Source organism: Neolamprologus brichardi, chromosome 2, assembly GCF_056152115.1.
Source record: "Neolamprologus brichardi isolate AB-2024 chromosome 2, ASM5615211v1, whole genome shotgun sequence".
Lineage (NCBI taxonomy): Eukaryota > Metazoa > Chordata > Actinopteri > Cichliformes > Cichlidae > Neolamprologus > Neolamprologus brichardi.
The window spans coordinates 33,418,534-33,444,756 of NC_142105.1; the positions used below are offsets into that span (position 1 = coordinate 33,418,534).

At 39.0% G+C, this 26,223-nt stretch overlaps 1 protein-coding gene across 5 annotated transcripts in view; it reads right to left on the reverse strand.

The window, feature by feature from the left end:
• The window catches only part of diaph2 (diaphanous-related formin 2), a 405,324-nt gene that overhangs the window by 363,120 nt on the left and 15,981 nt on the right, over window positions 1–26,223 (reverse strand). For all 5 annotated transcript variants that reach the window (XM_087851703.1, XM_087851702.1, XM_087851696.1 and 2 more), the window contains exons 4-6: window positions 25,495–25,671; window positions 18,673–18,777; window positions 13,147–13,167 (exon numbers count right to left, since the gene is read on the reverse strand). In XM_087851703.1, coding sequence (XP_087707829.1) covers window positions 13,147–13,167; window positions 18,673–18,777; window positions 25,495–25,671 — 303 coding nt within the window. The remainder of the gene's footprint in view (window positions 1–13,146; window positions 13,168–18,672; window positions 18,778–25,494; window positions 25,672–26,223) is intronic.

Genomic DNA, 26,223 nt, shown 5'->3' on the forward strand with positions numbered 1-26,223 from the left:
AAAAATCTTGTAATACATGTAATACATGAATGTCTATGTAGAGATATACATGCATATATTGAATGTGCATGTATATTCCACACTATGTGATGTTGCTGGATATTCAAATGCTAGAAAGCTTCCACTGCACCCTGCTAAACTGTACTGCACCAAAATTTGATTTGTACCAATACTTTGGGAATGACAGTGTTTTAATAGGAGTTGTATATCCTGAGTTGCTTGTGATAGCGACGCTGTGTGTGTGTGTGTGTGTGTTGCTTCCAGTCCCTGCCACTACAGTGGGAATGCCACTGCTGCAACTTTCATAGCAACTAAACAATAAACATTGCCACAAATAATGTCGACGTGTTCTTCCTGACTGTTGAGCGCACAGCTAACTTGGAAAATGACAGAAATGTGGACCAGTTTAACAGGTTAACATATGTGGCACATAACATAGCATCCTGCTGATTATCTCAAATACAATTATGATTTAGTTGGTGACAAACTTTTTTTCCTCCGTTAGGAATTTTTAACAAAATTAGGAACAATGAAAGCCTTTTTATTTTTCTTTATCACTTTATCTGCATTAACTGTGTGGCAAACAACGCAGACTGGGCATGGTAACTTAATCTCAAGAACACAAGTTTTAAATGTTAAAAAAATATTATTTTGTATTGGAAATGGTAATTCTGTGATATCAACTTGTAAATATCTAGTTGTAAATATAGAGGTAACTATTAATCTAAGCCTAAACTCTGAAATTGAGATTACTGTATAGTAAACAGCACTGTAATCTTAATCTAATTTACAATAGTTCAGTTATCAACGTCCTGGTGCTAATTCACTGCTAAAAACTACAGCTATAAGAACTAGGGCTGGGATATATCATACCGTTCACAGTAATACCAGAGTAATGTTGGGCAACGATAGGAAAATGAAATATGGCGATAGAATATGGGTTAAACGCGCATGCGCAGCGCCTTCGTTTACATACGCACATGGCGGAAAAAGCGTGCCGGCGACAGAGAACGAGAAGAGCGAAAGTGAAAATGAAACGGACAAACCAGAACTGGTTTGTAAAAATGCTGCAGCTTCACTGGTGTGGAACTGGTTTAGCTTTCGTCCGTCAGATACACAACAAAGCACTATTTTTGGTAGCGCATGCTAGCGGGCCGTCGTTATTACCGTGTTGTTTGGAAAATACGGCGCACTTAAAATCAATCCTTTGATTTTTCTGAAAGTCGACAGAGCCCCTTATAATCCCGTGTGCCTTATGTATGAACTCTGGTTGTGTTCACTGACCTGGAAATGATTTTATGTCGTACACGACGCTCGAAAATCTGTCAAATGTTTCAGTACGACTTTGCTAAGCTACGAAGCCGCACCGCTTGATGGATTGTCGGAGCATTACGGCTATCGTAGGCGGAGCCTCGCGGAGTGATACATACTGTGCTTCAACATAATATTACCGTATTGTGTGTGTATAACCTCTTTTTAAGTTTTGTGGATATTATACATGGTTATGCTGAGGATATGTCGGCCAGTTTCCACTGGAAATGCCTTTTGGTTAAACTGTCAGCGAGGAATTTGCATTTGCACTGTTAAATTTTTATGTAACTTTAATGCACATAAAAACAGCTGCTTGTTTAAGTGAAAATACATTGATGTTTGTTTGTTTTTTTTGCACTAATAAAGTTGTGGAGTTGTAAAGTATTTTGTCTCGTGTCAATTATATCGTCAGTTATATTGTTATCACAAATTTTCAAATGTATATCGTGATAAATATTTTTGGTCATATCGCCCTGCTCTAATAAGAACATAAATTTTAATAACCTTGTCATATATAAGATTCAAACTTACCTGTGCATATTTTCTTGTTCTGCAGTCATATTAGATGGCAGTTCTTTTTAAGTTCCATGTTTAGCCTTTTACTATTTTTACCATCATATCATTTAAATAATAAAAAACTGTTAAATGTAATAAACCTCCCCAAAGAAGAAAAAATATGCAGTGAGTGAAAGGCTAAGTATTATTTATTCAGTTTTTTCCCCTCCTAATTCAAACACTTCACTGGCTTGTATAATTTTCAAATAATTAAAGAAAATGTAATTCAACTAAATAAATAAAAAATCTTCTTTGCACTCATTCCTTTACTTCTGCTTCATATGTAAACTCGTCCCGCATATGGAGCGCATACTGTATGCAGCAGAAAGTTACATTAATATGGATAGTTAGGGAAATATGAAGAAACACCATCATGGCTTGAGTGCAGTCAACACTGCAACAACACTATTCCTCTGAGAGCACGACAGCAGTGGTGAAAAAGCTCCCAACTAACAGTAATTGGTTTTAAAATAATAGAATTCATTACAGTTACGGCGCTTGTTCAGAAATGCAAACAGGAGAAGAAAAAACATTCACTAGAGACTTGGGCTGAACTGCTTCGCTAAAAACCATGGGGAGATGAAAGGCATAATTCAAATGACAATTTTAGAACCTTTAGTTCATTTATATCAGAAGCTCAGAAGATGTTGCTGAGATAATAACATCATGATTTTTTCTGTTCTTTTGTTCTAGTTGCAGGGCTTGGAAGAACTTTTTCCCTCTCAATTTCATTCTTTTGTGGTGGCAAATGTCTCCTCCTCACACAGAGACATGTGAGGTGACACACAAACAATCTAGCAAACAACACCCGTCGCCAGCAGAGACAGCCAACTGAAAGCTAACATGGGAAATCTTGACAGGGAAGAAGAAAAACACCTCACACATGACACTGAATTTGCTGCTTGTCTTATTAAATGACTGTGTAATTATACACATCAGGGGTCTGCATTGTAAGGTCCTATGTTTTTATTACATCCAGCTGCAGACTTTGTTTGACTCAAGGCCTGCGTCTCAGGTATGACGAAAGCATTCGGCCAATCAGCTTTGAAAGAAAGATCATTTTTCTCAAGACCACTCAGGATATAAAGAGACAGGTCACCATCTCAGCATGATTGGATGCCACCTCATGCTGCGTCTATAGCCAACATCAAGGACATCACTATTACAAACGCTATACATCTGCCATCAAATCAGCCTCAGGCCAATATCGAGTAATTGGCTCCATTCTAAGGAGATACATCCTGTCTACCAGCTGATATAGTCAAACATATATGTGAATAAATACATTTTTTGCTCCATTTACTTATATTTATTTGGCACAATGCCTGTCAGAAAAAACAAGATCACCATATGGCTGTGCATTAAAAATGGATGCCTTATGTTAGCGAGGGCACCTGAGATGAATGATAATATGGAAAAAAAAAAAAATGAGTTGAAGAGCAAAGATGTTTCTTTAGCTGCGCTCGATCAACAATCTTTATCCTGAAAAACAACCTCTCCTGTAACTGAAAGTCACGCCTGACCGAGACCACGCTCCAGCAGAACACGTATTGCCACGAATGTGTGTCTTTTCAAGAGCGCTGGTTGTCAATAAGCAAATAGGGCTCACATGGAAAGATATGGTCAGAAGGTTTGATGTTCATATCTCTGAGGAAAAGCAACTGCGTGGAATACACAAGAAGAGGGAGACATTGATATGGTGTCAGTGTACAGGCATGAAGCATAAAGGGATGTATGCAGACAACCAGGAGGAAGGACAGCGACATCAATGGTGTTGTTCTGTAAACATAGCTGACGTCTTATTGTTAAGAGACTAAATCTGGACTGATCATTCGTAGCATATGGGAGGTCAACAGAATGGGTCTTGTTAATGGCAGGCAAGGGAACACGTAATTCATTACAGGCCCAGATTATGCAAGTGAAAAATCAAAAGGAAAAAAAATGAGTGTACCCAATAGAGTTTGGCGCTCTTCCACCATGTAAGAGGCAGTCTCACTTTTGTATTAGGTTGAAGGAAAAATAACAATAAATGAATAAATGAATCAAGCCTCCTTTCCATCTTTAGAGTTGTAAGGGAAAGTTGTTCTTTAGAGAAGACAGACCTGCCTGAGTCCTATTGAGCCATTTCACATGTATTCTTCCTTTTAAAGATCAGATGTCTAACAAATGGCATTAGTGGCACACATAGCCGTGTGTTGCATGGGCGGCAAGAAACCCATTAGGTCAATTCCATAGCAACAATGTGGCTTTTGAGCCCCTGTGGTGCAACAATGTATTGGTCGATTCAATGGGTACCCACTGCCACCAAGTGCTAGCCTTCAGTACTACATTAGTGGCTGGAGAACTGCAGCCGTTGCCATGTCTATCTGAGCAGAGACAGACCACGATCGTCCACGATGAGCTACTGTACTTGACTAAGATCCAATGTTATCAACACTGTTGTGAGGCGCCCAAAACCCAATCTCAATACTGATATTTGTCTTCAATACATAAAGTTAGGCTGTGCACAATTAAAACACACAAAGATGTCCCCGTGCAATTCACAAAAAACTGTGACCAGTTTGGCATTTTAACACAAGCAGAGAGCAGCCAGCATGCATGAATGCGAGGTGCTGCCAACTCACTCAGGATAAGACTCGCATTCTCTGGGACAGCTGAACTACGCTTTACCAACCAAGCCTAAAGTACATCATGGCAACCTGAGTATTTCTATCTAGTGCATGACCAGTAGGGCTGCTCAAATACTGCAAGAATCATAATCCAAATTATGCCGGCGAACAATGAGATCACAATTACTTGACACAATTTTTTTTCTTCTTTCTTTTTTCATCATGCATTTTACAGTTGTTAAAATTCTGTTGTTGCTAGTGGACCCCCCTAAAATCAAAGGTTAATAACTGAATAGATTTGAGCTTTTTTCTTCATTTCAGGAGCAGAATGCTCTGTATTTAACACAAAACAGGAGCTTTGTGGCAAAAGAGAATGGAGCGCAATTATTGTTTTATCTCCATTATCTTATTTTCATAATTGTTTGAAGCAAAAAAAAAAATGTAATGGGATTAATTGCACAGTCCTAATTACTAGTTAATGTATTCTCATTTGTTCATTCATTTATTCTTCCATCCATTTACTAACTAGTGAGCGGCACGCCAACTAGCCACATGATGCCAATAAACAGCGAAAAAGTGATATAGCTTGAACGTTTCCAGTTTAAAACTATGACCCATCTCTCCAGAGCACCCTTCAAAAAGAAACTGCAAGCCAGACAATAACACAGCAAGTGATCTGGCCTTGATCATGTCACCAATCATTACGGCAGAGAGCTGTCTAGGGAATCAGGGGAAACCTGGCTGTTGATGAGGCGATTATATGGCTTTACTCTTGTGCGTCCAAGTATGACAGCGCTATGAAAGCATTGCGGCTGATAGGCAGAGACTATACCTTGTTAGCACGCTGTTGTGCTGAGTGGACTAGTTGACTGAGCAGTAGGGCACTCCCACAGGTCCTGGTGGGCTTACTGCAAGAATAGTGAGGGATTATAAAAAAAGGCCGTCAATGTGACTCTCACCAAACCCAACGTCTGCAACAACTTTGTCTATTTGTCAACAGCTACCTTTTCTTCCTACCTGTCCTTCAACTAGCAAGGTACAAAACAGAGATATTACAGATCAGCAGGGTCAATGCACTTCTTACATTCGAATGCAGGTGAGTGTGAAGTCTGCATTTGGATGACTACAAATGCACAAAAAGAGAGCCTGGCAAGGTTATGAACAGGAGTGCTTTCTCACATCGCCCAATGCAAGCGTTCTCCATGCAAATCTTGACATATTCAGACAGAGCCCACATTTCACAGAGATCACATCTAGAAAACGAAGCCGACCGCATCAACCAAAGCAAATAACTTACTAAATATACACAGATGTAGAGGGTATCGAAGAGCTAAAGAAGCAAATAAAGAAATCGGGAGTGACTGGAGAAGCAAGCAACCATAAAACATGGGGATACACAGAATTTCACAGCTGTGTGAACAGTTAAAGCAGATGCGATGGGATGTGATGGTGGATGCATACAGAGAGCTGGGTTGTAAAAATATGCTATAAAGTTTATGGAGCCTAATGCGGCCCTGCAGGAGCCTCCTGCCGAGCTGAGCATGCCGACAGTGCTGTTGAGTGTTTGACAGAGCTGTGGGAGAGAGATGTACAACTGAGAGCATAGCCCGTATTCACAAGCTCCATCACTAGTGTGGGATGTGCATACAGTACATAAAATTCACAGATATGCAATCAACAGAACTAAGAATCCTATTTTTCCCTCCCCGCCCTTCTCTAAAATAGCCAGTCTCTCCTGTGCAATATCTAAACCGTCGCTGAAATATGCAAGTGTGCTGAAAATTCATGGAGAAAAACAGTGCTTCTTACTACCAGCACAGAAACACGTTCATGTGGACACACCGACACAAATACAAGGAGACTATAAAGCACTGCCATAGTCACTGTTCAATTCAATATCAGCATACTGTGACCACTTCAGCCTTTCATGTTCCCTTCAAAATAACGAGATTCAGCTCGCCTCTTCTGATTGAAGAGGAATGATTGTTTCTTCCTTTGAAAAGACATATGTTGTATAGAAAAGATGTGTGAGGGGAGGAATAAGGAAGGAGAGAAGCTTGCAGAAAAGGCAGAAAAAACCCATAAAACCTCAAGCACAAAAAAGAAAAAGAGGACAAATGCTGATGGAAAGTAACCTCTTTTTCTCATCCCCCGTGGGAGCTGTTGTTGACTTAATCCTTCCCACACAACCCAGCCTCTGTCACAGCTAAAACCTTGCTTCTTCCACAGCCAGCAAAGGTCAATCCAACCATAAATGCCTGAAGACAAGTCATTCGGCAAAAAAACAACATTAGCTGGTAGGAAAAGTTCAACATGACATGACAACTGTGATAGCTATTACATATTTACAATGTTATTAAGTTATCCATAAAAGTATTTATAAAGTACCGTGTTGAACCCTCATATCTTCCCAGAAGAGCTTCAGTGTGCCATGATGCTCATTCTGTGAGTTTCTCCTCAAAAGATGTTCTCCTACTTGGTGTTCGAAAGCACTCTCTGACATAAAAGCCCATCTGTCTCCCACAGGTGTTAATTTAGGTTGAGATTTGGTGACTGCAAAGGCTGTAGCATGTGATTAATTTTTATACTCATCAAACCATTCAGTGACCTCTCATCGCCATTGGGTGGAGGCATTCTGGAGAGGACCATTCCCATCAGAATTGTAAAGTTTTATCATTAGACAAAGGTGATTGCTCAGAAAAGCTTTGTATCGATTTGCAGTGACCCTTCTGTCCGAGGGGACGAATGGACCCAAACCAAACCACTAAAATGTCTAGAGCAGCATGAATGAGCCACTGTTGTAAGACATTGTGGCAAATATAGCATGTTCTGCCTAATAACTGCCAAGGGTATAATAGTAACCGGACTGTTTTTACAAAACAAGAAAAATGTATCGATACAGGGACAGCAGAAATCGATATTTTGTTACAAAAAAAGTTTTTGTGGACTGGAACATGCTCTGACTTCAGATGTAATACAAACGTTCAGTTTGTCAACAATAAAACTGAAATGAGAGAAAGACTGAGTGTGAGACTTTGTTATTGGATAAAATGAATATTGATAAAGTTTACCTTTATGTACAGAATCTGAATATCGCAAAATATTTTTAAAAATTGCAATAATATCGTATCGTGGGATGTGTGGTGATTCCCACCTCTAATGAGTAAGATGAAGAGCTTATAAATGAACAAATCTGACATTAAAAGGTGTTTAGTCTACCGAACTTGGATACGCTACAAAGCTACGACATAACAAATGAACTGGTAAACAAAGAAGCACAATTCTCATGGACAAAAAAAGACATTTGAACAATGACAAGAGAGCCCTTTATGCCTCCACAACAAGTCAAGAAAGGATGTACATGTTCCCTTGTCAATGATCAAAAGAGGACTTCACCACCATAACATCACAAGATTCACCACACAAAATGCTTTCAAACACAAAAAAATATCAAAAAGAGACTGATACAGTTTTAGATCTGGTTGTAGATCTAAGGACGAATGAAAAAGATATCAACCTGAATCAAAAGGATGGAAAGAGGAACGTTTGTAGATGCAAATGATACAATCGATGAGTTCACAAAGGAAGAAAGGCACATGCCTATAAAACTGTTTATGACCAAAGGTTCCCTTTGACCTGCAAATGCAGCAGAAAGGAGGAACCTGGATTTGTCAGGTTGATGTCCAGGTTATTCAAAGAGATGGAATTCCAGTGTGGGCTCGTTTCCCTCAACTGCATTAGTACAGCTTGACTTTGTAGGTGTGACGGGGTTTTCCTACATAAAGAATGCTTCTCTCCATCATCTCAAACTCGTGGGCCATAGTCAAATTATGCACAGAACAGTAAGGCATGACTAGTTATCCAGATATTTACATCTGAGCCCCAAATGATAACCATTGAGGTTTCTACATGATAGTGCCCTAACACATCCCAGTGAAGGATTCTGGGAATAGAATTTTCCTATAATTTGAGTCATTAAAGCAACAAATGTTCAGTATTTATTAACAATGATAGCAAAGCATATTTAAAGATATCCTATGTGAAAGTATTTTGTCAAATAAATATTTCCTAATCTCACTCTCAGGCAACTTTTTATGTCAATCAGAAGAACTCTAAAATTTGCTTTCAGCCAATCAAAGAAACATCTTATTGAAACGGTCCCCTCCGGAGCATGTTTCCTTGATCTTAATTTAAAATAGAATCTATGTTGAACACTGGCTCAGGGCATGGGAGGCACACGCTATTGATGAATTTTTCATTCCTGTTCTTTTAAAGAACCAAGGACATGTGCCACATCAAATCTGCTCAACCCTCAGCACCCAGTTTAATAGCTTGCTTGAAACAAAAAGTCTTTTGAGGTATGTGGTTTTAAAAGGTAAGCAGGGAGGGAGGGCGCCTTGATTTCCTTTCAGGGCACCATATTTCTTTTACTTTTTCCTTTTTTTAGGGTCCTTCACAAGCACTCCTGGCACTGTGAACGAACACTTGATTGGAGTTAAAGAGGAGCCAGATGTCTGCCTCATATCCTTGCAACTCTCTTTCTACGTCCCTTGTTTCCCATCTGGATGCTTTGCGATTCTCTATCCTAACGATAACTATTTGCTAACAGATTGTCCAAAAATCCTTGGCACTAACACAGAAGATTAGGCGCACAGGTAATTCACCTGAGATACATATAATATCAACCAGTAAAACAAAAAATGTACATCAACATCCTTCATTTCTCTTGCCTTTCTCTGTAAACTAAGACATTTAGGGGTTTTGACTGCTGATCATAAAAGGTTATGTCCAAATTCTGCATATTGACTGAATGCTCTGGATGTGAATTTTTACCTAAGGTATTGATTAACTATTAACAGTAACTAATAATTTAGTGAGGAAAAAAGCATCTTTAGAAAATAATGATTTAAAAAATACATCAATAAAATACCTCAGGTGGATTGCAAATGAAACTATCTCAAAAATGAGGAAAATATCAAGGTTTAGTGCTTTTGCAATGCTGTGCGTGACAGACACACAAACATCTTTTCATTTAAATGTTGAATATACAGCCACATTTGAACAGATTAATGAAAACGACCTTGTAGTTGAACTACGTTATACTCCACGACATTAAGATGTGAGATTTTTCTAATGTATTCCTATCCTCCTATACCATAAACAATCACGTAACTGCATACATCCGCACAACTCTGCACACAAGAAAATAAAGTTGACGTTAAAGACATCTTTAGCTACACTGAAATTAAAATGCCAACATTCCAATGCAGCAGAAAAAAGAAGACTGTTTATGACGTTCAGCAGCTATAGCGAAGCCAATACAGCCTCTTCTGACCTTTTTTCTCAGGTTGTCTGATGCGTTTTAGGATCTCCGGTCCAACCCACACACTGAAAACGCACACAACCACACCAGCCATCACCACCTGACATCTCAGAACTGACCACGATGTTACCATGGAAATAAGCAGTCATCTGTCCAGTCATACAGATATTGATCACCTCCCTGTGGTCTAGAGATTGCAGTTTCTTTTTTTCTTTTGCCTGCATCACACAACCTCTCACAATCAAAGGCTTTCACGTTAACACTGCAGTAGACATTGATGTATTGTTACAATGTGGCCCTTGACTTGTGACGTAAATCAGGCCAAGTTTTACAAAGCCTGACGCTGTAAAGCCATTGTAGTGGGTACAGGAAACTGCAGCACACTGCGTAAAACATGCAGTTACTTATATGTATATATTATACAATGAATCTTAACATCAAGGGTAAAGACCACAAACGTGATGACACAGGGGCAGAATAGGGGCATTAATAGGGAATCCACATATTGAGAGCATATGCGGCTCTGCAATGTTGTACAGTTTAACAATGGTCAAAGTGGATTACAGGTAATTCACACAGTCTCTGTATTCCTAACTCATCCTCCATGAGGAGAGTGCCAGGGAGGCTTCATGCCTTAGACAGAGAAGTTACAGTTTCCCTGCAGACAATCCTAACCAACACTTCCCTTACAGCACATAAGAGAGCACTCTGTCCAACCGACACACGCAGACAGCATGAAAATGGGAATCTGCCAGCAAAGCAGGGAGTTGTACTGTAGGCCATCATCGGCTAAATGCTCTCCATCTGCACCCCGAACACCCCCACTAGCTTTCAGTTGGGCTTTCAAGAATGACAGTTTATACCTGCCTGTATGTTAGCCATATCTATGGGCTACTGGTAGAGGGATGGCACAAATGCATCAGTATTAGGGTTGCCACAAGCAATTATTTTGATAGTCGACTACTCACAGATTATTTTTGCCATTAGTCGACTAATCAGATCATCATCCATTGGACGTAAAACGTACAGCTTATTGCACCAGCAGCATCTGCTAACTGGCATTAGCTTACAGCTTTGACTGTTTAAGGTGCTAACTAAAAATAAAGACAAGATGATAGTTTATTAAATTTTAATGAATTTTGCAGATTGTCTGCGGTGGAGTTTAATAAACTCAGGCGTCTGCTCCTTGCCATCTAAAATATAACAGGTAGTGAAGGGAGTCTGGTGTTTTACGCCGGCTCCAGTGAGCCTTCAACCCTCCAGCTATCGAGCGGGTGGGTAACAAACGTCTCCGAAAACGTTGGGGCACTTTTAAAAATATGTGATGTCTTGATAAACCGAGCAGATATTTGAAGTTTACACAGCTATATTCCCCCTGAAAATATGTTAAACGTTTATTTTGTGACCCAGAAAGAGTAATATTAAAACTAAGTAGCTGCCGCCATTGTTGGAAACTGGAATAGGCTGAGCCGAGCTATGAATTCTGGGATAGGTTGGGCCAAGAAGGATACACCCGACTCACATTTGGAGGAATCTTCGAATTTGGAAAGCCTTCGTTGCGTCGCTGTAACGTAATCGGCCTATAAATGCGGCCTCCGAAGGATGCAGCCCGTAAATTTGGACACAGCTATAATACTGGAGACTGCTTCTTCTTCTTCTTTGGGGTTTAACGGCAGCTGGCATCTTTGTACATGCAGTGCTGCCACCTTCTGTTTCAGTCCGTTATTACACTCTTAAATTATACTATTTATTCCTGCGTCTTTCGGGATCTTACAAAGCTTCAAACGACGCGTCGACTATTAAATTTGTCATCGACGATTTTGATAGTCGACATAATCGTGACTTGTCGACAAATTGTGGCAGCCCTAATCAGTATGCTCTTGAGTTGGAAGCAATGCATTTGACCAGGGTCCCTGCATGGTTTGCAGAACTTCTTAATTTAGATCTCACAATTCAAACTTGTATGATTTTGTCATATTATGCCTAGTGAAAACAAATCGGCCATTGCCGCTGATTGAAAGCTACTCAGTCCAGGTCAATAGGGGCAGAGCTGAAAAACCGGTTCTTTCAACGGAAATAACCAAGCACAAAAGAACAGTTTGACAAAGAAGGAGAAAACTCAATCGATACAAATGGTTCTGTTAAATGCCTTGCAGAGCGAGGTTTGTCTGAGATCATGAGCAGAGCAGAGGCCAGGTCACACAGTGCTACTTTACTTTGTCTGTGTGTGTCAGTTAAGCTTTACAGTCCTCCTAATCCTCACAAAGCTCTCAAAAGGTAATAAGCCACAGTTTAAAGTGACAATTCAACACTTGCCAAACTATGAACCAGTAGATATTAAAAAAAAAAACACAAAATAATTTCTTCTTTACAAAAGAGGGATGCCATTTCGTAGGTGAAAATAAGTAATCTTTATAAACCATAAATTTTTCCACTATCCTAATATGGTTGAATATTTCTGCTTTAGGCAGAAAAATATTGCAGTGCACTGTGGGTCAGTGTGTGTCTGTGTACAGTATTTATGAGTGTGTGCAAAGTCCTATTAAGTGTTATACTGTATATTTTTAATGTGGATCCCAAGTGTGGTACATGTGCACCTAAGAAAGATCCTCAGTTTGATCTCAAAAAGAAACGTGAATCCCTTTGGGGTTGTGTCAGGAAGAACATCTGTCAAATTAAACATGTTCAACTGAATTTTATTTATGTAGCGCCAAATAACAGCAAGGCGACGTGTAGAGCTACCCCCTGTGGTGGGGGGTAGTCAGAGAAGCTTTACTGTATATTCTCTATGTGCATTGTATCTCACAGACAAAATGTGTGTGAACGTGAGAGTGAATGAATAGTGGTATTGTAAAGCGCTATATAAATGCAATCCATTATTATTATTATTATTAAAATCATTGTGATAAACAGATTAGATTGAAGATTATGAGAATTTGCGTAAAAGCTATCCTTCTTTGTGGATATTAAAGTATTGAAATGCTAATAGAAGTTACACTGCAATCAATTTCAAAGAGAAACAGCAAAAACCAACAAAAGGTGTCCCGACTCACTTTCAGGCTGTAGAATTTCAAGATTTCTCGTTTTAAAGTGCTAAAAATCTGTATGCAGGAAATGTGTTGACAGTTTATAGCCTTTTCAAATTAAAGCCCATTAGTAATATCACAGGTGAAAATGAAAAGCAAATGAAATGACCCTCACTTGCACAGTTCAGAATGCGCTCCTCAACATGCTTCCAAAACGAGATAAAATGATGTGTAATGTGTATTTGTGAGCTTAGGGAGTGAATAAAGACAGATACATAGAAGTACGAAGATTCACAAGCTAAATAAATAATGGGCTACTTACCGCGACTTTGCTCCCAGTTATCTGCATGCAGCGATCAGCGGAGGAGGTTAATGTGCAAAAAGACACAAACAGCACAATCATTAGTAAGGCCAGAGAATTCTCTCCATTGCACGTTGAAGCATTAGCGTAACTTATGGGACATCACAAAAATTCTTCACACAATTAAAGCACACGCTATACAAGAGAACATTCAAAACTGTCGTCACACGCTGAAGATAATGTCTGCGTTTGGCAGCTGCAGTGCTACAAATTATTTTGAATATGAATATTTGCCCGGCATATGAAAACACGCCGAAGTAAAAGTTGCGGCAACAAAAGCGGAAGTCATGTTTAGTCATGCCATCTTCCACACAAGGTCTTAATTAAATGATTAAGGGGATAAAATATGATTGCCCTTGTGACTGACTGATTGAATGAGTGGTACAGGACAGTGGCTAGTGTGGCCAAAGAGGCTCTGTGGACTGAAATCAATCTGCTGCCATTAACGTTGGGCTTCAGGTGTCAAATTTGTGTGGCGGAGCTACCTTGAACCCATGCAGTCAGCACGATTCTTGAAGTTTAACCTTGTTATTTGTCAATAGTGGCAGGTAACGGAAGTGATTTTCATTACTGCAACTGTGGGGCTTGTTTCACAGCAGGTGTCTGTCAGCAGAGTAAATGTATTCTAATCTGTGGTTGAGCTCTTCTTTCTCTGCCGTATGCTTCTGAAGAAATGCATTTTGATTGCAGGAAGTTACAGGACACACCAGGATACCCCGTCTCTCTAGTATGCAGAGAGAGGAAGTACAAAACCTTTTTGTTTCATTTACAGTCACGCACAAACTCTCTAGATCTGAGGCCATATGATGCTTGATCCCCCTCTCCATCACTCCATCACATAAAGCGTCTTCTACACGCCATCACCTGATCGCAGAAATACGACTTTGCATTCACACTCTAACTACATTTTGCTTGCTTTCCTGCGAATGCAGCATATAACTATTTAGGACGGTGCATTACCTGAACCCTGCAGATTAGACTCCTTGAAATGAGTCACATTGATGTAACTCAGAGCTCAGATATTTTGCATGGATATTGATGCCAACCAGATCAAATACGTATTTTTTATATTATTTCATAGCAGCTTGACCAAAATAGCAGACACTATCTTTAGTGTGTTCAGATAATAGTCAGAGAGGAGCTTAAGGGGGGACGGCACAGTTTCACTAACAAGTTTTTAGTTTGGGTGCAATGTAACACCTTTTTCCTGAAACAAGGACAAGTTTTCTCATTTTACTACCTTTTGAGTTCTGATGCTTAGCAGGAGAAGTCAATAGGTACAAGTATACAGATTTTTTTATTCAGAACAAATACAATTACGTCTACTCTTTTTTTTTCCCAAATAATTACGTAAACACTTATCAGGCTAACAACAAAGTGCTTGAATGACCTCAGCAAATCCCACTCAGAGAAGAAGGTGGCACATTGGTTGCATCAAACAAACCAATATTTGAATAAAACTTTATTAAAAACACTAGAACGTCCCCCTGTTAAGACCCTGCCATAACACCTTTGCTGGATGAGACAGAGCAAGTCTGGAATTATACACTGAAATATTCACTGCTGGTAGTCAAAACTAAATCTCAGAGAAATTCTAATAGTATCGATTGTTTAGATTAGTTTGGCACATATGTGAAGGGAAGAAAAAGCACAGGAAAATAAGATGAGAAAGAAGTGCAACTGTTCATGCAAAGCTGATGGACAAGGATGTCAGTAGACACACTGAAACACAGCTCATATTCAAATGAACGGGGTTAATGTGGAATTCTCCTGTGAAAAGACATCTCATTTGTGTTGGGGGTAATTTGCTAGACCCCTGCTGAGGCACCCTGGTACACTATGGGAAGTGTTCTCGAACTTTCCTGGCAACAGACCAGGAGAGAGGTGGCAATTCACAGGAGAGAGAAGAAGAAGAAAAGCTTTAACTTCCCTTTGAAAGACATATTTTACAAGAGAAAACAAAGTAAGAATTAGTCTTTTCCCATTTTATGTCATTTTCGAGCCAAACAGCAGTTGGATGTGGTGTGTCAGTAAGCATGAAAGGTGAATATACTGTACATACAAGAAAGGAGCACCCCGTGAGAGAAACCTGAAGCACTTAAAGCTATTGAACTCCAGGAATACTGCCTATTCCTGAACACTAAGGCACATGTTCAATTGAGCAAGTCTGCAGAGACAGACAAGAGAAGGGTTACACAATACAAGCGGGATATTTCTTGTTCCGCCAGCATTTACTGATTTAAACTTCTAGTTCCAAGTCTACGTTCTCTGCAACTGCATTAAGTTGAGAAAGAAAGAGGTGAGTTAAAGTGTCTGCACACAAATTTGACTACATATTAGTGTGGTCTTATATTTCAATGACTGAAATGAAAGGTAAGTGTTAATCAGACACCTATTAAACAGCGTGTGGAATAAAAAAAAAAAGAAAAAAGACAAACAAAGCATGATTGTAGCCGTTTGACACCAACAAAAACCGCAACCTCCCAATGCAGCATACGTCTTTGCTAGATGAGCAAAAATGATATTAGCGTTGAATGCAGCAAGACAGAGAGTCCAGACAGACAGACATCAAAATGCACTCCTACATTAGATCACCGCTCACATGCGTATTAGCACCCATATGCAGCATTAGCCCCCAATAATGTCCAACCTTTAATTTACAGACATACAGGCTCATTCGTGCAGACTGAGTGGAAAAAATGATGGTGATTGTGAAGTCTAAATTATAAAAGGTCTCAAAAATTTAAACCCTCTTCACACTTGTAAGGCAACTGCTGACGAACTACACTGCGCTGTAACCAGAGATGGTAATCCGATTACTTTTTTCAAGTAATGAGTAAAGTAAGGGATTACTATTGCAAAAACGGTAATTAGATTACTGTTACTTTCCCGTAGGAACGCTGCGTTACTGCGTTACTAAAACCGTGATATTTTGCGAGAATGTCTCATGACAGTGACGTAAGCGAGTGCGACGTTCGTGACAACAGCTGTGTGCAGATCAACAATGGATCATATATCGAGTGCAGAGAGAGTATGAGCGTGCAGCGTTTAAAGCGTGGAAGTACTGACCTTACTTTGAGTTTGATTCCATAAAAAGTGACAAAAACATTAGTGTCCGTTGTGCGTGGGAAGAAAACTTCTTTTTACAGAGAAAAAACCCCTAAACTTCCAAACAAGCACCGAGTAGCTACGACGTAATGGGAAACTCACAGAGAAACTCGCGGATTCTTCCACTGACCGCTGCACACCTGCACCAGGGTAAACCTCCGCCTACCCCACTCCTGCTTTACAGGTGAAAATAGAGCAACAGGACCGCTAGTCTTTGACTTTATTTATTTTCTGCTGTGTTTTACTTGCATCTATTTGAAAGACTGAGTGTAAACACACAAAATATTTTATTTTATGTGCTGGAATGTGCAGAAAATAGGTTTAAATGTTAAACTAATTTCTTCCAGTCAGAGAATGTTGCAAATAATTAAATTTTTGGTTGATGCATAAAGTTAAAAGATTAAAACTAATAAAACAAGTTTTAAAAAGAGACTTTTCCATTTGATTACATTTTGTATGATGATTATGCAGAAAAAGTAGAATTGGGCTGAAAGATCTATCACTTTATCACCTATTCAGGTTGTAAATCGTGTTTTTAAAAAGTAACTAAGTAACTAAGTAATTACTTACTTTTGAAAATAAGTAATCAGTAAAGTAACTGGATTACTTTTTGGGGGAAGTAATCAGTAATTAGTTACTGATTACTTTTTTTCAAGTAACTTGACCAACACTGGCCGTAACACCAGGCAAAACAGACAGCAATGAGTGACTGGGTTACTACAACCCACATCACACAGTCCAGCAGCAAAGCAACACTACAAGGCAGTTTGAGGAAGCTTTACTGTTACATACATTTGTAAATATTTAAATAAAGTAACATTAAGAAATATCTTTTTTCATCTATCAGGACGTAAAAGAAAACGAGGCAATTAATTGTATAAATACACTTTATTGAAAACAGGAGAACAAATCTACTGATGACTAAATTTCCAACTTGGCCATTTTTTTGTTCTTGTTTTGTTTGTGTCTTATATTTTTTTATACTCTTAAAATAACAGAATTTCTTCCTGGAGTAATCTCTGATATACTCAGTGAAATAAAAGTCTTGCTCCTGTCTCTCTCATACTGTAGTTACAGGAATAATTGTTGTGTATCACGTTGCTAACTGCAGCGAATTGGCAGCCGTGTCACATTACTATTGCAATCATATGTAAAGAAATTGCAAACTATTAAGTTGAAGCACATTATCTTTATGTATTATTGGTATGTAATGGCGTTTGGATATATAGCTGTCCTGTAATATAGTGCGAGTGCATGTGCACTTGCATGAATCAGCAAGCACACAATCATCACTGACATTCAACCACCTCCTTTCTTCAGACCTATTAAATGTGATAGCAGGGTGCTGACAGACATCCCATTTTGTCCTCTGTCCTTTGACTACATGGATTACGTTATTCATTTGAATAAAATATCAGTGCTCACAAAGCATAATGGGCCCTGTGTGGAATTCAATCATCTCGGATAATCATCATTATCAATAATGCCAGTTAATTACCATAACAATGAGGCAGGTAATAAATGATGATGTCAAGAAGGAGCTACCAGGTTCAGGAAACAAAGAGGACAGAAATCACTTTTTTTTCTTCTTCTTCTTCAGAAGTGATCTGAATTTTACAGCACGAGGCCATAACTTCAACAGACAATACGAGAATTTATCATACATTCATGGATTGCTGCCAAAACGGTTATTGCTTAAAATGATTAAGCATCGCCTCTCCACCAAATTACTCCAACACAAAACAGGCAAAATCATTTTAATTAATTTTATATCTAATCTCATTTTAAAACAACTGAGAGTCAACAGACCAACAAAATAATTCTGCTAAGCATCCATAGCATGCAGAACTAAAGGGTAAAGCATGCTATGGTGCAGTGTAAAGAAACATCACAGGTTTACTGGTCAGACATTTGTCCTATTTCACTCCTGTATTTGATATACTGCAGCTGAACTAAGAGCAATATTAAACATCTTCTTTAGAAACAAATAATGCAGCAAGAAGAAACCACCAAAAATTCACATGCAATTATACACCTGGACAACCGACCGTTTTCATGCAGGCATGTGACTGGACCATCCACCTATGATTGAGTAAGTGAGGGATTGCCTTAAATCTGGAAGATTTTGGCACAACAGGGGGAGAAGTAAGGGATATAAATCAAAACTGCAATCAAAGGTGTGGATTTCAAGCATGAGGTGTGAAGAAAGGCAGCAAAAGCGAGCGTGTGCAAGAGCAGATGACAAAGCAAGCAAAAAGCATCGTGTTGTCATTCTAGAGAGGCGCGTTAAGTGTTGTGATATTGCAGCCCACCAGTTACAACTGTACGATATATCTTAGCTTATAAAGACATAACTCTGAAATGCGTTCTCTCACTTACAGATTTGGCCGTGGCTGAGATGTACTGGACCACCATCTCGCGTTTGGTGCTCAAGTCCTTTTCTCGCAGAGGCGCTTTGCGATCCTCATTCAGGTTCATGTCCTCCTACACAACAAGAAAGGTTAATAATGAAGCTCAGTTTTAAGTAAAAACAGATTTTACAAAAATACTTGACATTTGAACTTCAAAATCAATCAAATCAACTGCATTTCACAACCTCAAACTTGTTCCCGTGTTATTGACAGCACAATGGTTTCACTAACAACAAACACACAATTATTGTTCCATTTCCACTAAAATCCTTTAATAGAAAATCCTGCGTTTCCATGGCTGAAAACAAGTTTGCTGTCTGTGTCTTTATTAAAGTCACGTGGCTCAGCAGCAGAAAATAATGGCAATAATAATTAGTCCTTGAAACGAAAGTAGCAAGGCTGCAGCAATAAAAACTGTACACCCCAACTCAGAACAGGAGAACAAAATCAAACACACTGCTTCTATTGAGGCCATGCAATCACATCAGATAGGCTGGAGAGGCAGTATCTGTGTGTTATTGGGAGTATTATCTTCATGCTACTTTAATTCTGCATCACAAAAGAGGTCTTTCATGTGAGAGACATCAGGGGATAGAGCGAAGGCTGGACAGAGCACTAAAAGCTAGGGAATGACATGATGATTAGAATGGAGGGGGATGTTTATCAGAAGCACTCTCTCACAAAGAGATGGGTAGAATGAACAGAGTGAAAAAACATCCTCCTCGGGGTTTTACAATGGTGCACCTAAAGGTGTGGAGGCATGCTGCCCTCTGCTGGCAAGCAGAGGAAATCATTTGTCTTTTAGTACACGCTGATCTGTTCTGACAGTGATTTCCTTTCATGCAGTTAAGTGTAAAATTCAGCTAGAGAATAAAAACGGAGCGTGCGAGTTGAAAGTAAGAACGCTGTTTTGCGCAGAGGTTTGAATGTCTTACCACAAATAACCTGATTCAAAAGGTTTTTCTTCATTTGTTAGCGAAGCATGGGCAGGAATTCCATCCAGGGGCACGGTGACCTGGATTCCTTCAAGCATATTTCCTCTAGTAAATATCCTTTGAGCTACAAAAATCATTAATATCTCTGGGAGATAGAGGAGGGGAGAAAGTGCAGCTGAAACTTTTACAATTGGCAGGTTTTTTCACCCAAGGAAACCAGCAGGTTTTTCAATTAATCTCTGAACCCTGCTAATTTATCTGCTTAATTGGCATTCAATAAAGGAGGCAAAATGTGATGGGGTGAGTACATTATGGGAGGGGTAGGAGCAGTGGGCCTGCGGGACGCTTGTCAGGGGGCAAACTCGAGGAATGAGCCCTCATGTTTCGCCTCCAAAATGATTAATGCTCTATTATTAATTATACCCTCACAGGCTACATAAAAAGGAGTCTCAAGATATCATGCCTATGCTGCTGATGTGACTGAAATGAGGAGATCTGAGCGACGGCAAAGTTACGAGGACAAAGACTCCTTGTTTGTCTCACGCTGGCAAAATCGACTAAGAATGTATGTTTACAGAAGCCGGGCAATAAAAACAGCAGAATCTCTGCTGATTGCTTCGTCCTAAATATAGTCGAAGCAATCAAGGATTTTTCGTATGTATTGTGCAACGCTCTTGACTAGCCAGTAACCTAAATCCAACTGAGCAGGTGTTTGACTCACTAAAGACCAGTCCCCAAACAAGCAATAACCGAAGATGGCTGCACCACAGGCCTGGCAGCACCTCACCAGGGAAGATACCAAGCATCTGCTAAAGTCTGTGGATGGTAAATTTCAGGTATTCATTAACTGCAACAGATTTCCATCAAATGATTGCATAGTTTAAGGTTATAATTTGACCTATAAAATGAGTTTGCCCTTGTATTAAAAAGGTGTAAAAGAAATTACTGCATGGATCATATAATAGCGCCCTAATATTAAAATCTTGAGCACAATGCAAACCGTTAGACACTCACTGCTGTGTTTAGTTTATAAAATATATATAAAATAATACAAGATGGCCCTAAAATTCCACAATCCTGTGGTGTGGTACGCCTAAAACAGAGCAAAAGCAGGGCACTACAGGCTTTGTATCAATGAAAGGGAAAATTAATGGGAGCCATCAAATGCATCTCAGGCAGAAAACAGTATGGAGTGCTCACCCTATGGGGAAAACTGGATCTAAGAAAAGTAGAAGTATAAAATGTTTTGCTTCAACTGTGACAAATCAATTATTTTGTCCACTAGCCTCAAGTCTGATCCATGAGTGTGTAAGGGCACACGCAGTAATTCTCCTGTGGGCTGGTTTTAATGTCCTGGTGCAGAGTGGAACTGCTGAGGGATCACATAGGAGCTTATTACGAGGAGTGTTCATCCTGACAAGGCTCACAGAGAGGCACATAAACCCCCAAACTAGCCACAGCAGCACTGCAATGTCACATTCTTCTTTCACTGCTCCTCTGTCTTTGCGCGCACCTCAATACCGTTCCCCTGCTCGAAAAAGATATTCTCTAAAGAGCGGAAACGGAGACAAATTGGCACAGAAATCAAATCAGTCGAATCAATCAAGTACGGATGTCATGCTCTTGCAGGTTTTCATGCTGGCAGCCAAGTAAAACCATCATCTGGGCAATAATGCCACGACTGCTAATGGCAACTTGGGAGGAGAGTGCCAATATGCAGCAGCTACTGACACATATTCACACCATCAGGCAGACTAAATTGAGGAGATGAGTTCATGCGTTTGACCTCAAAGAACACCACGCCTATGCTAGTGTAAAGTCATGACTGGTTATGGTGATACCTCGAGGTTTAGTAGAAATCTTCACCAGAACAGTGAATTCTTTTTATATGTTGTTTTTGTGCTATTAGTGAAGTCGACGACAGCATTATAGCTGCGTTCCTAGTGAGACGCAAATACATGAAATTCCATCGACTGATTTATGTCTACGCATTTTGATGAGATCCTGTGAATTCAAGCTGTGCACATCTTAGGAAATTCTGTGACAAAACACATGGAGACATACAAACACAATGCCCCCCTAAGGCAGCGCTGAAAGTAAATGTTTTCCCATGCATTTTAACTTTCCCCCCTTTTACAAATATACTCCTGCTCTTAATGGTTGGCTTCAAAAATTCTAGAAAGAGTTCATTTGGGTTTCCTGGCCACTGACTGAGTGTTTCTTCCTATATTTTGACAAACCCTTTTGATGACCTTTCAGTAATAGGCTACGTGCTATTTAGGCTTTGAGATACACAGCGCAATGTGTAACCACTTTGCAGCGGAAAAAAGTATTTTCACTTTCCTGCTAGTCATTAACGCACAGTAGGGGGTCTCACTAATATGCCATGGGTCAGCCCTTTATTTGAAGCCAGCTAGACATCAAGACTGCAACATGTAGGAGTGTAATAACAATCAATTACAGAATGGGTGCAGAGACAAAGAAGACAGAGAGCAACTGGAATGTGTGTTGAACAGATAGATGTTGAGGAGAAGCTACTATCATCAAAAGAAACTACACACCACAGTTACTTCTGTGTTTACCAGGTTTGACCAGAAAAGTTTACTGTCTATGAGTGTAAATAGCGCTAGCTTAAAAAGTACATAAGTAAATAACCCTTTTTTTATTTTAATTTCATTACTGTAATTATACTTCCCAACCCAAAGTGTCAAGGCCTGTCAAATGTCAGACCAACAAACATGCCTTCTGTGTCATCTGTCACTGAGCAAATTGAAGCCTGGGTTTAATGTCACGCCGCTGTGAGCACAAACATAGTAATTGAGAGGTGAACTGAGTGACAGGGATGAGCACCCAGGCAAGAAAACACTGAGCACTCGCCTGATGAAAACCAGGAGCGCCGGTCGTATTTCTCTGGCCCTGGCAATAAAGACCATTGTATGAGAAAAAAGGAAAGGCAGGCACCGTACCACGCACACATACACACTCAGAGACATTATCCACAATAGTACACACAACCTATGCAATGAAGCCAGAGTAATTCAGCTCCTCACTTCAAAGAGATGGGCTGAAAGCTTTTTGTAAGATTTCAATCCTGCAGTACATAAGGCCAAAAATGCATTTCAATGGAGAAAATCACAAGTGTGACAGAGCTTTGACCCCACAGATGAGTGCGAAGTGAATTTCAAAGTTTGGTACTTCTCACACTGGCCTAAGGAATACGTAGGTGGAGACCGGCCTCACAAAAGCTTAACATCTGAATATGAAACATTTACATTTTCTATAAATCTCAGGTCGTTTTGGTTCAGTTAAAAGGTAATATTGGTTCCATAATCTTTTATATCAACAAATCCAATGAAAACACAGAAAACACAATGAACTAATTAGGGGTGGGGAAAAAATCGATACTGTGTAGCATCGTGATATTTTGTTTGCTAATAATGTATCGATACAGGGAGAGCAGAAATCGATATTTTGTTACAAAAAAGGTTTTTGTGGAATGGAACAGGCAGTCATGGCCACTGATCGATGATCATAACAATTTGCATAGTAACGATCATGAAACTAAATTCACACCCCATTGTTGGGCAATAGTGCTATTTTCAGTCATTATGCAAATATAGAGTTTATCAGGTTTGGAAAACATACAGTCAGCTGAGACTGAAGGAGTCACTTGGATGAATGATGAAGTATCTCTTCCACTTTAATCAACTTCCTGGTTCCTCCCCGGTTGTGTACTCACAAAAAACAACAACAAAAACCCTACAGTTTAAATATTACACCTGTTTCTCCTAGCCTGTGTCTACTAGGGGTGGGGGGAAAATGGATACTGTGTAGCATGGTGATATTTTGTTTGCTAATAATGTATGGATACAGGGACAGCAGAAATCGATATTTTGTTACAAAAAGGTTTTTGTGCTCTGACTTCAGAGCATGTTGATCCTTTTTCTGAGCAAGAATCCTGACATTCCTTCACTGTCCAAATGTGTTTAACTTGTTTTTGGCAGCAATAAACATGACAGTTTACTTATTTTAATTTAAGACATGTTTTATTTTAATTAAGTTTAAAACTTTTTTATTTAATGTAAAATTATATTTTGTTTTAATTTACTTTCAAATTCTTCAGTTGCTGAAGGGGCTGCATAGTTTTCATAAACTGCATAGTTCAGAATAGCTATAATTGTACCAGATGGTTGATTCAGTTAAGTTGGACTAGACTGTAATACAAACCGTTCAGTTTGTCAACAATCAAACTGAAATGAGAGAAAGACTGAGTGTGAGACTTTGATATTAGAGAAAATGAATATTGATAAAGTTTACCTTTATGTACAGAATCTGAATATCGCAAAATATTTTTAAAAATTGCAATAATATCGTATCGTGGGATGTATGGTGATTCCCACCTCTAGAACTAATACTGAGTAGTGGCTGAAGTCTGTGTTTAACGTTGTTATCCATAAACAATTCTAAAGACAAAGTACAGAGTAGTTCCTAGATGTCAGAGAGACGTGCAGTTCTGCTTATACTGCTTTGCAACTTTGTTGGGCAACTTATCGCAATCTGTATACGAGTATTTTGAGAAATACAAATTTATGGTGAAACAAGTATGGATGCATGTCACACATCAATGTAGATTCAGCCACTGAGACATTATTTGAGCTGCAATGCAGACGCAGCAAAATTAGAGAGACAACGCTGAAGTTTCCTTCAGTGTTTTCAGTAACCCACCTGCCCGTCTCACCTGAGGTGAAAAAGGCCTTCTTCAAGGTTGGGCAAAATAAACGCCATGATACAGGAGAGAAATCACATGATGCTGACACAATCAATTATAAACCACGTAATTTTCAGCGCCTCTTTTTTTGTTAATTAAAAAAGAAAAAAAGAACAACAACACAAAATAAACAACACAAGCATTGGCTTCTTTCCTCCACTAACTAATCTCTGGAGATTGTGAAAGCCTCCACCATTATTAAGGCTGTGGTGTTGTTTCAAAATAATCTATGCCTGCATTTTTCATAATGAACACATATGTCATCCGGTGCTACATTATAGTTTAGTGGAGCCTTTATAATTGTCTTTGGACAACAGCAGAGATACAGATAAATAAAAATGGTTGTGTCAATACAACCATGGGATTACTGGACAATTAAAATGAAAGACAAGCTATTTAAAAATAATTTAAGCATCACGGTAAACTCCAGAAAATAGACTTTAATAAAAACTGGTTAATTTATTGCACGCTGTTTACTTCAAATGAGGATCAGGAGATGCAGGAGTTGTCTACATTACCCCGAGGATATCATGCTAACACATAGGTACTAAAGGTTGTGTGTGTCATCCTAATATTGTTTTGTGGGGCTTTAACAAAGATGGTATGGACATAACTCTATAAACATTTAAGTTACACCAAGGTTTTTAAGTCCTGGATTGATGCTAACGTTAAAAAATCACAGTTATCTCTAAATCCACAGATAAAGCTGTCTCGACTAGATGACAGCTCTGTGGGATCCTGGTTTCAATCATAATGTTGTTAATGTTAATCAAATTGTTTCTTTAGTTAAAAGAACAGCATATCATCCCTGTTTGAAAGAGACACTATAAAACCAGGGTCGGTCTGCAGAGCAATCATTCTATTATCATCCCCCAGCAGCAAAACAAGAATGCATCTGCAGTGAAATATAGAAATAAAAATGCCTTTCAAGCCCTTTTTTGTTTTAACTAGCTCCACACATGCTCAAAATAACAGCACTGTGCTTCATAGTGAAATTTTCATTACTTATTATTATGTGGAATTAGCGGTTGTAATAAAACTGTTTAGTACAGCAGATGACGTTTTGCAAGAGAAACACAAAGCTTACCATCATCTTCTCAAAGAGGTCAATGATTTCTTTTTCTGAGAGGTTCATGGACCGCTCATCAAAAAGGGGCTGAGGAACAGGAAGTTCAGTTTGGGTGGACAGGGGATCTGTTGGGTGCTGTATCAGGAGCTTTTCCTTCTTCGTCCCCGTTTTCCTAAAACTGGTGATACGATCACGCTGAAAGAAAACAGATTCATTGACATGTTAAAATATTGCACTGCCAATGAGCTTGTTTTGACTATAAAGTATATGGATCATTAAGAAAAAAAAATGTTTTTAAAACAACTAGATTGAAAGTTTGTCTCCTGCTATCAAAAGACAGCACGATTATTATGCACTGATTTCAGGAACAGATGTGTTTCTGCAAACAAATGAAAGTGAGGTTAAAACAGAAAAAAAACTATAGATTTTTTTCTTTCATTTTTACTTTGTATTGAAGAAAATAATTACAAAAAATATCTGCTGCATACAGCAAACACCTGTATTTTGTAGATTTTTGACTTAAAAAACAAACAAACAACTAAATAATATACTCACCGTCAAACCCACAGGATTGCTCAGTTTATGCTCAAGTGATTCTAGCACACAATGCCACTTTTTAAGTTTGCAGGGTAGGGTACTAAGAGACATTCCTTTTTATATTATTGGTTAATCCTACTCTTATGAATGCAGTAACATTAAGTGTAAAAGCAGAAAAGTATATGAACTGCATGCAACCAGTCACTGTTA